Source organism: Rattus norvegicus, chromosome 4 (assembly GCF_036323735.1).
Source record: "Rattus norvegicus strain BN/NHsdMcwi chromosome 4, GRCr8, whole genome shotgun sequence".
Classification (NCBI taxonomy): Eukaryota; Metazoa; Chordata; class Mammalia; order Rodentia; family Muridae; genus Rattus; species Rattus norvegicus.
Window position 1 is genome coordinate 80,974,566 of NC_086022.1, and position 10,406 is coordinate 80,984,971.

Here is a 10,406-nt window from a genome sequence, read left to right on the forward strand (position 1 = left end):
AAGCCCACTGATGAGGCTGAAAGGGAGCGAGCCTGACACAAGGACAGAGAGGCTGCGGCTGTTACCCAAGGACTCGCTTTTGCCTTCCTATGAGCTCAGAGGTTGGGTTTGGTTGCGGTACATCGAGTTCCCATTGTCAAGGGATTCTGCTTGAGAACTCTGTGGGAGAAAAGGGTGGCTGTTCCAGCTCACAGAATCTGCTAGAATCCACACACCCGACAGCGCTATGCTTTGTCCAATACAGAAGTTGATGCTGGATGTCAGCCTGCTTATCAAAGCCAGGGTATAGAATAGTAAGAGTGTTATCTAAATCTTCAAGCGGGTTTCTTTACACAACAACCAAGTAGATACAGCTATATTTTGCTTTGGAGAACTTACCTGAAGTCAACTGACCTTGAGTCAACTAAAACTGTCCCTCACCACTGTGAGATATCAGATTGGGATGGTACTGAAATGGGCAAGCCTTTTCTGTTATTTCCCAAGAAACATTTTTTTTAAAAATGCTCTAATCTAGTCTGATTCTCTTCCCTCCCATCTCTAGCCTATGCGCTCAGCAAACTATTCACTGGGCTAGCATCCTGATTTTTTGTTATTACACACTTTTCGCCCCAGAATCACTGAAGAGCTGTTGTTCCAGAACCAGGTCATCAACAGTACAACTACTTAACTGCTGGGGACAGCATACCATGACAGGGACTGCCAGCAGTAGGCCAAGATCAGAAGCCCACAGAAGCTCCTTGTAAAAAACAGTTGTTCCCATTCTCCTAACCGTAGCCCTGGACAACAGCTGTATAGATTTCATTTGTGGGTGACTGCTTTTCAGTTGACCTTGGTGTGCATAATTATTCTATTATATCGCACTTTCCTACTTCTTTCTCCTTCTGCTTTGATGAATTCTGTGAAACTAGATGTCCCTTGATGCAAATGATTCTTAAACAATTAAGAGTTGAAACATGGAGGCACAGCACAGCACAGTCCTAATGGCCCAGGTGCATGCTGTGTGTTCTCATCTTGGAAACAATGCAATAACTACACAATGGCAGTTCCAGATTAATGCTTGACTTGTAAAGAAAGTTTGAAGAAATTATTAGAAAATGAATCAGAGCCAACATTGGAACCCCAAGAAAGGAAAAAATCTATTGAAATTATGAAATATGTTTTGCACAACATTTGAGAGTGGTTCCTGGATAAGAAAGTTTAGAATGCATAAACTTATATACTAGTAAAACTAAGTCAAAACACTGGGACTCTGAGGAGAGTCATGTGCAATGTGTGGAAGCAGAAAGCTAGCGGAACCACTGAGTTAAGGGTTAACTTGATTCTTTCTGGACACTGTCTGGCAGTTTTGCCTATGTTGTTTATCATTAGAGCTTCACAGGAAAATGCAGGTAGCTGACCTTGGAGCTCTGAGCTCTGCAGTATAATAAGTTAAAAGTTAAAGTTGAAATAATGATAAGTTTGCAATTATTATTATCTTGGCCACAGGCCTGGGAATAGGGGACACTTGAGACTTTGTGGAACAATTGTAATTCTTAGTTCCCTGTGGGATGTGGTTATTCTTTTGATTTTGATTTGGCAATGATTATGCAATGTCTTTTTTCTACCTGCTTTTGGATTATCAATACAAGACTGGGGCAAGAGAAAGAGAGGAGAGGATGTGAGAGCAAGTGGAGAGAGAGAGAGAGAGAGAGAGAGAGAGAGAGAGAGAGAGAGAGAAAGAGAGAGCATGAGAAGAGCATGTGAGGTATGCATGGAGAGTGTGCGTGTGTGAGATATGTTTTAGATGTGTGCGAAGAGTGTGTGTGTGAGTGAAAGGGGAGAGCACAGGAGAAAAGCAGAGTGTGTGCAGCCTCAAGCTGCGAGCAATCAAGTGAGTGAGTAAGAAAGAGAGGAGAGAGAGAGAGAGAGAGAGAGAGAAACAGAGAGACAGAGACAGAGATACAGAGAGAGTAACTTTAAGCCTTGAAAAATTGCCTGTCAGTTTGTACCCAAAAAGTAGTCTGTGTTTATTTATTATGAATTTTCCAGATATCCCTGCTTCCAGTTAACAACTCCTATCCTCTGACACGTAACACTACTCCCAACAAGTGGGTGATCTACTATGATGAGTCTTTCCCAGGCTCACAGGTGGGGTCCTCTAGACAGCATGCTGCTTTGACCAATATTGAATCTCCGGAGAAGCAGAAAAGTGGATTTGTAACTCGTCATTTCCTACTCCATATATCCTCTAATGCAAACATTATCACCTCCATTTGTGTGTTGAAATGATTGCTAAGGTTCAGGAAAAGTTGGCTAGGATTTGTGTTAACACCAGCAAACCAGATTAAAAACCACACCAGCCAGGTGAGGTGACACACCCGAATGTTAGGCGTCTATTTTTCCTTTTAGCCAAACTCAGCCCTGTTTAAGAAATGCTCTTAGGGGAATGTGAAGGTTGCAATTCGTGGACTCTTGGGCTCACGCAGGGATGAGCGAACTTTTAGAATGGCATGCCTTTGTCATGGATACAACTCTGACGCTAGCACTTGTGTCCCAGTGAGCTTCAGGTTCACGCCACCTGGGAAAACCATGAGTCCTGTAGTCTGAAATGCATTTTTATAGCTGTGAACAATGTGGCAGTAGACCTGGTCCAGCTTGTCCAAAACTACCCAACATTGCTTACTGAGTGCTGGTGCACACAATTTCTTAAATTCTCAAAATTCTAAGGACTTGCATCAGTCTACAGAGAAGGCACAGAAAGGTTAGTGTGCTTGATTCTGCTAGGTTCTGTCAGCAGAAAGCTTAAAGTCTTCAGCAGCTGTTTCTTCCAACCTTCACCAATAAAAACCACAAAAAGTTATACTTTAAATATAATAGGTAAAAACTCTATGGACATGACTTGGAAAGACTCTAAGTTTCTTCTGTGACTCTATCTGGAAAAGTATGTCATATCCAACCTTGACTCATACAGGCCTATTTCAGGTAGGGACAGTTACAAACTTTTTATGCATGCTGAGTAAGAGAAGCTACTACTTAAGAATTCATGCACACAGGGGCTGGGGATTTAGCTCAGTGGTAGAGCGCTTACCTAGGAAGCGCAAGGCCCTGGGTTCGGTCCCCAGCTCTGAAAAAAAGAACCAAAAAAAAAAAAAAAAAAAAGAATTCATGCACACAGCACATTTGTATTACGGAAGTGAGGCTGCCCGTGGAGAGGCCCTGAAATGAACAGAAAGCAGACATCCAGCATTTTACCTTCTGTGTGAGAGGGAGGCTGAAGGTGTTAGAGCACACTGAGGTATTTGTATTATGTAGAGATATTGATGGACTAACTGACCATTCGGAGCCATTCCTACATCAGGAACACGGCAGACAGCAAGATGGATGAATCGTCCTTTTGGCTAGGAGGTAAAGAATTCATGTTGGAAATGGGAGGGCCATCTCATGGGCCAGGGAGGAGGGGAGGGTTAAAATGCCCAAGCAGCAGGATAACACAGTCGTTGCAGGACTGGGAACCTGGATCTACAAAGAACAGACTGTCAGAGAGGCCAATGAGTCAGTGCACTTAGAGGTAATCAGTACAGGGGTTGATGGTAGAATCCTCCAAGATTCAAGTCAGGCATGGGAATGGAGAAAGCAGATGGCTGGACTCTCAGAATGCTTTACAGAGCAGATAAACCAGGAAAGGAAGTACAAATGACCAAGGTAGAGGATGTGGAGAATTCAGAGACTGAGAAGAAATCCTGAGAGGCCGGCTAAAGACAAAGGCCGGAAGTCAACGTCAGGGTCTGGAGTTTTGGTGAGTGCAGTAGAGAGACCATTTGCCGGCATGTAGATGACTAAGAGAGGGTGTCAGAGAGCCGAAGCAAGCTTAAGTGCACAGCGGGTGATGATGGGTAGTAGACAATTGGGTCATGTAGATGTCTAGATCCCACTAGCGGCTATCTGTGCCAGAAATGCTCAGGAAGAGGTTTCTGTTGTGGACAACTGGAGACTGAGCAGGCTCCATTTTTGAGGGCCACTGGAGCACAGGCCTGGAGCAAACACCGTTCAACAAAGCTATTAAAAAATGACTCAGTGGTTAAGACTACTTGCTGATCTTACAGAGGACCCAGGTAACTTGTTCCAGGAAATCTAATATCTGCTTCTGGTCTCTGTGGGCTCTAGGCACACATGTGGTTCTCATAAATGCAGGCTAAACACTCATACACATAAAATACAAATAAGTATGTATTGTTATTTGGGCTTTGTTAAAGATTTATTTCATGTGTGTACAGTTACTGTCTTCAGACACACCAGAAGAGGACATTGGAACCCATGGTGAGCCACCATGTGGTTGCTGGGAATTGAACTCAGGACCTCTGGAAGAGCAGTCAGTGCTCTTAACTGCTGAACCCATTATTTGGTTTTTTGAGATAGGGTTTCCCTGTATAACCCTGGTTGTCCAGAATCCCTCTGTAGACCAGGCTGGCCTTGAACTCAGAGATCTTCCTGCCTTTGCTTCCTAGTGCTGGGATCCAAGGTCTATGCTACCAATTAATAAATAAGAGATGATAAGTGAGATAATAAATGATGAGACACGACTCAGGTCACATAAAGTTTTAGCCGTCACCCTGTATGATAGCTAGCAAAGTAATCTAAGTAACACTTTTTTACCATCTATGAGCACCACAACCTTGTTTTGCTTTTTGGCAAAGCTCAGAGCTAGTGGAACTGAACTGTATTTTTGAGACAAGGTCTTAGGTATTTCAGTCTAACTTCGAACTCACTATGTAACCAAGGATGACCTTGAACCTCTGAACTTCCTGTCTCTACTTCCTAAGTGCTGGGACAAGAATGCACTACCACACCTGGTTTACGCTAGGCATCAAGCCCAGAGCTAAACATTCTTACCAACTAAGTGACATCCCTGGGCCTGGAGAGCTTTCTTAAAGCACCACACAGATGGTAGGCTTTTGGGCCACAGTTTCTGTGGCAGCCATGTAGCCACTTTTTACTTTTGAGACAGGCATCACTGTGTAGCTCGGGCTGACATAAAACTCAACACACACCCAACTGTCATTAAGTCCTAAGGTAACATGAAGCCAGCTGTAGACAACACAGAAATGAACAAGCGTGATTCATCCGGTAGGGTTTCACTTTCTATTAGAGGTGAGGTCGGTCTGTGCTATGTGTTGACATAGTGCTCTACGGTTTTAGTTCCCAGCCCAGCATTCTCTATTCCACCTCAGATACTACCATGATTTAGTGCAATGGTTTTTCCTTCAAGTTTGCAATTTAAGCTATCGACCTAATGAATGTCAAAAATACTAACTCAGCGTTTCAGTGTTACATAGACACCTATTGATATGAGCCTAATGTGGAATGTGGTGGAATTTCCAGTGAACAGGAAACAAAAGGCAATCTTAATTATTGTGCGTACCACAGCGTGTGTGGAGGTCAGAGGGCAATATGCAGTCAGTTCTTTCCTTCGATTATGTGGACTCTTGGGATTAAACTCAGGTCATTAAGATTGAAAGCAGGTAGGCAAATTTGACCCACTGAACACTCTGATCAATCCACGATAGGGGATTTTGACAAGGTTCCTTGGTTCTGGTTTCATCTATGCTGCTCCACAGCTACAGATGCCTGGCCCAGTTAGCGTCACCTGTGCCAGCTGGATGGTGAAAAATGTTACAATTTCCCCAGGCATCGGCACATGGAGATGTAAATAATGTGATTAAAACAGGGTCATTAAAACAAAATTCTAGCAATTGAAGTCAGCCTACTTCTAGAAACTGAGTGGCATTAACATTACACATTGGTCCCCTGCCCATGTCTTCCTTATGAATGAGTTGTATGCTATATTGAAGGACAGGGAACTTGCCAATAAAACACAGTATTTCTTCTTTGAAAATCCATGTATATGGTAAGCCTGTATTTTGTGAGGAGAAAGTTTGGGACAGTTTCTCAAGCACACTAAATTCTCAAACAAAATAATGTAGAACCCAACTATTAATTCTAAACTTAATAACTTTGTGTATTATTAACAAGTGCATGCAGACAGAGGTCAGTGTGTCCTTCAATAGTACTTCAAAGCTTCATCAGGGAGCAGGAGTTCACCTGGATGATCTACACGGCTCTCATTCAGGGCCCATTCTTTGGTTTCCAAAATATTTTAACAAAAGGAAGCTGGAATAGCTATCACTAGAAATGAATGTGTCAGCTTGCTTCTGAGTTTGACTAATGAAGTCATCTAAGACTATGTAGCTGTGGAAAATCTGTTAAGGACCCTTTTCCTGACAGCCAGTGTGTACTCTGAGATGTCCTTTATTGAGCAATCTCCAGTAGTTAAAGCGAACAAATATAGAATGTCTGTAAAAGTCAAACAAGACAGACAGTGGTCTACCTACCTAAAACAGGCAACTTAAACTTGACGGGTGAAACATGGGGAAATCAAAGTGAACGCGGGACTTGGCACAGGAATTATCTCAAGAAAGGCATTAGAGTTTATGTGTATTAACTCCAGCTTCTCAGAAGCAAGTGCTTACATTGGCTGAATCTAGTTCTAGGTGAATGCCATAAACACAGCAGCTGTTAGCTACTATAGTCATCCCACGTACACTTCACGGGTTTGACAGCCACACTTGGGTCATGGACACCTATCTAAACGATCCAGTATAGGAAGGTCTATGGGGCAAGCTTTTCTAAGCATCTGATTAGAAATTCATCTCATTTTCCCTTCCGATATCACTGAACCAGCTACTTACAATAAACAAGAACAAGCATGAGTTAGCATGCTAGCCCTTTGTTCCACGTCCTTACTTGTAAAATGTGTCCCCTTTAACAGCAGAGACTGTCCCCTTTTTGCATCTCATGGGTTTACTCTTTTCATCACTGGGTATCCTGAGTCTAGCTAGCCTAAAAACACAGGAGGTCCCATATATATAACATAGGTCTTAAGACAATGTATTAGGGGCTGGGGATTTAGCTCAGTGGTAGAGCGCTTACCTAGGAAGCGCAAGGCCCTGGGTTCGGTCCCCAGCTCCGAAAAAAAGAACCCAAAAAAAAAAAAAAAAAAAAAAAGACAATGTATTAGGTACAGGTATAGAAATAACAAATTAAATCTAAGTTTGACCATCAGTAGGGATGCTTTACTTGGGGTCCCACATAGTTTCCTCTTGTGAGGTAACCAGCCTGCTGCCAGGAAATGAGTCATCAGTGCTCATCACTTCTGGGTTACAGTATCTGAGTTTATAAACTGTAAGACTAACACACGACCTGTCACACTAATGAGGCCCATTTGAATTTATAATGAAAGCCCATGGTTATAAACTCTTACAATGTTTATATATTCGTCTCAATGGCTTACTTTCTCTCCCTATCATTTCTAGAGGAAACAACTCCAGGGCTTCATTTCTTTACACATTGGTTAGTGTCCCTGGAAAGCTGTTACAAAACCTAGGACTCATCTAATCTTGCCACAAAGCTCAACCTCTGAAGGAAAAAAAGCTTATCAGGGCTGCAGAGGACTCAGAGCACTGGCTGCTCTTCCAGAGGACCCAGTCTGGAACTCTAGCACCCACACTACAGATCCTGCTTGTAACAGCAGTCCCAAGGGACCCAACACCCTGGGTTAGTCTTCAAGGGCACTGAACATGTGTAGCACACAGGTGTACATGCAGACAAAACACCACACACAGAAAATCAATCCAAAAACAAACAAGAAGATCCTATCCATCAGCCCAAAACTCCAAATTACAGAACTTCAGAACTTGTTTCCACAGATTGTCTTCAATTTCTTGTATGAAGCAGGATTTGTCATCAAGTGCTGTGTTTGACCTGAGACCTAGTTAATCAGTCTGAAGTCATCGATGCGGTCCTTTCCCCAGCCTTTTCACTCAGAGACACCACTTTCACCCTGCCATTCTCTATAAAATTTAGGACCATTCAATGAGTGTATAACTGTTCACCTTTACATGTCGGATTCTGGCCAAAGAAGTAAGGGTGAAGTGTTGCTCTAGTCTGAGTTGTCCCCGTATCAAGGTAATATCAACCAGTGCTTTCACTAGACCACGGTTTTACTAGGGAAAGTTTAAACAGCTTAAGTTTTGCCAACCATCATTAAAGCACAATCAAAAGATCATGATTTGTGATTGATTTAATTATCTTCTGACTGTTGATAACTTACAAATTATCTCCTTTATTTTCATCTTTCCATCTAGTAAGTTAGAAAAGAGTACCACTCCCAATCAGGCATGAACAGAAATTCCAGTTATGACTTTCCGAATGGGCATTTAAGGACAATTCTGAATTACAGCTTAGTCTTAGATAAGAGAAGATTTAAAAGGGCTAACTTGTTCTTAAAAGCATTTTAACTTGTAGATCAACTATAAAGAAGTGTTAAATACTCTTTATTTGATATCATACATAAACCACAGTAAATGCCTTTCAGTGGTGAAAGGCAGCATCATTGATGTAGGGAATTCTAATTAAAACAGCACTGTCAAGAATAGTTCCGTCCTGGTGTTTAGCATTGCCTGTCAGAGGCCAGTTTACACACACTGAAGCACGGGTGAGTCTTCTTGTTTCTGAGACAGTGACAGAATTTTCCCAGGATTTGAACATATTCATATACCCAGTTATATAAATCTAAGTATAAAACCATTCAATAGGTTTGAGGCGACACCCTCATATTTATGGAAAGGAAAATATTACTAATTAAGTCCAATCTTATCTTGAGAAAGGGAAAGCAGTGATAACATGTATTCAATTGGAAGTGTTACTTTAAAAAAGATCATATCCACTTTATGACAAGTCAATTTTACTTAAATCGGGGCTGTCCAACAAAAACATTGTTAGCCATTCATGATCTGAATTTGGTGTATGAATTAAATTATGGTATACATTAAAAGCCATGAGACATTTGTTTTGTAATAAATAAGGCAGTGGAATTATTCATTAGTAGCCTTTTTAAGATAAGCTATTAGGTCTGCCCTTTCTCCCTTCTTCTTAATTCCAGCGAAGATCATTTTTGTTCCAGGGATGTACTTTTTGGGATTTTCCAAATACTCCATCAGGGTATCCTCTCCCCAGGTGATACCTACACAGAAAGAGATGCAGCAGTTAAATGTTTTATACCTGATAAGTCTGCATTGGTTACACCCATGCAACCTGTGCTCTGTCTGAACAGCAGCTCCACACTTACCTTTGTTCTTGTTGGCATCTGTGTAAGAGAATCCAGCAGCCTGGCCTGTCTTCCGCCCAAACAGACCATGGAGGTTTGGTCCAGTCTTATGCTTGCCTCCTTTTTCCACAGTGTGGCACTGGGCACACTTTTGAACAAAAATCTTCTTGCCTTTTTCAACATCACCCATTTTAAATTCTAGAAATGAAAAAGACCCAACGGTTCAAGTCACTTGTTACAGCAAAACATACTATGGATCCCAATGACCACTCAAATCACTTAAGTACCAACCCTTTACAATACTACCACCAGGCTGGATGCTATCTAATAACTCAGTCTGTTTGCAATATCCTTCAACAGCAAGCGCGTTATTTAGGATTAAAGCAAACTTTCAAGACAGGCTCATGCCCAAGGAAGGGAAATGGAAACCCACAGTTCAAGCTTCAGTTTCTGAAGAAGGCAAGGTCAAAAAGTCAAATATGAAACTAGACTACAATTTTGTTAAGCCAAAACCACTATACCTCTTAGCATTTCAGAATGCTTAATTGCTGTCTGTGCTGTCATTTAAAGTCACTTCCAAAGATAAGGGAAAATACATCAATGGGGCTCGGGGGCTGAAGATCCTAAGTGCTTCCTCCTCCTGCTCTGGTCTCATTTGGAGGTTAAGTCACTCTTGCATTAGTCCGGCCCGGGAAGGCAAGGGAAGGAACCTTCTCACTCTCGCGTTCTGAGATCCCAGGGGTAACCACGAGGTCATCCAAAGGGGACTGAAGAAACCCACCTTTCCAGAAACTTAATCAGAAAAAGAACCAGCCCAGTTCTTAAGAAACAGCAGCTTCTGCTCTCAGAAGGTGCGGCGGGCAAGCTCCCTCTAGAACTCTGGGCCCCAGCCCTTCACCCACGGAGCCTCCACAGTTCCGCATGTCTTTGTAGGTCAGGCCTGCCTCGGTCTCCTCGCCCTCTTCCCGCCCCGCGTCCCCGTCGCGCGCTCACCGGTCCGGGCTGGTCAACACCACAAAGGATCAGACTCTTAGGGAGACGTCCCGCTCTCTAGCCCAAGGACACGCCGGCCCGCGCCTATGTACCGGTGTCAATGCAACCACACTTGTTCTGCCCTCCCGCGGCCGGACGTGCGGCAGCGCCGGGCACTGCGCCGTGACGTAGCCGCATGTCATTGGCTCCAGGATTGGGAGCGCTAGCAAGGTGCGCGCGCATGCGGGCTAGCATGGTAGGTTGTACCGAGAGGGCGCCCTTCCTCTAGAGG

General features: G+C 43.1%; 1 protein-coding gene across 1 annotated transcript; it reads right to left on the minus strand.

Moving 5' to 3' along the window:
• Window positions 1-8,101: 8,101 nt before the first annotated feature.
• Cycs (cytochrome c, somatic) lies at window positions 8,102-10,202 on the minus strand. Its single transcript, NM_012839.2, has 3 exons — window positions 10,136-10,202; window positions 9,164-9,340; window positions 8,102-9,058 (listed from the first exon to the last, which is right to left on the minus strand). Exons 2-3 carry the CDS (start codon window positions 9,330-9,332, stop codon window positions 8,910-8,912), a joined length of 318 nt encoding a protein of 105 aa, NP_036971.1. The 5' UTR covers window positions 9,333-9,340; window positions 10,136-10,202; the 3' UTR covers window positions 8,102-8,909.
• Window positions 10,203-10,406: the final 204 nt, after the last annotated feature.

Coding starts and splice junctions, on each gene's coding strand:
- Cycs (NM_012839.2), bottom strand. CDS start 9,332: ATGGGTGATGTTGAAAAAGGCAAGAAGATTTTTGTTCAAAAGTGTGCC. Junction 9,059..9,163: donor AGATGCCAACAAGAACAAAG/GTAAGTGTGGAG, acceptor CTTTCTGTGTAG/GTATCACCTGGGGAGAGGAT.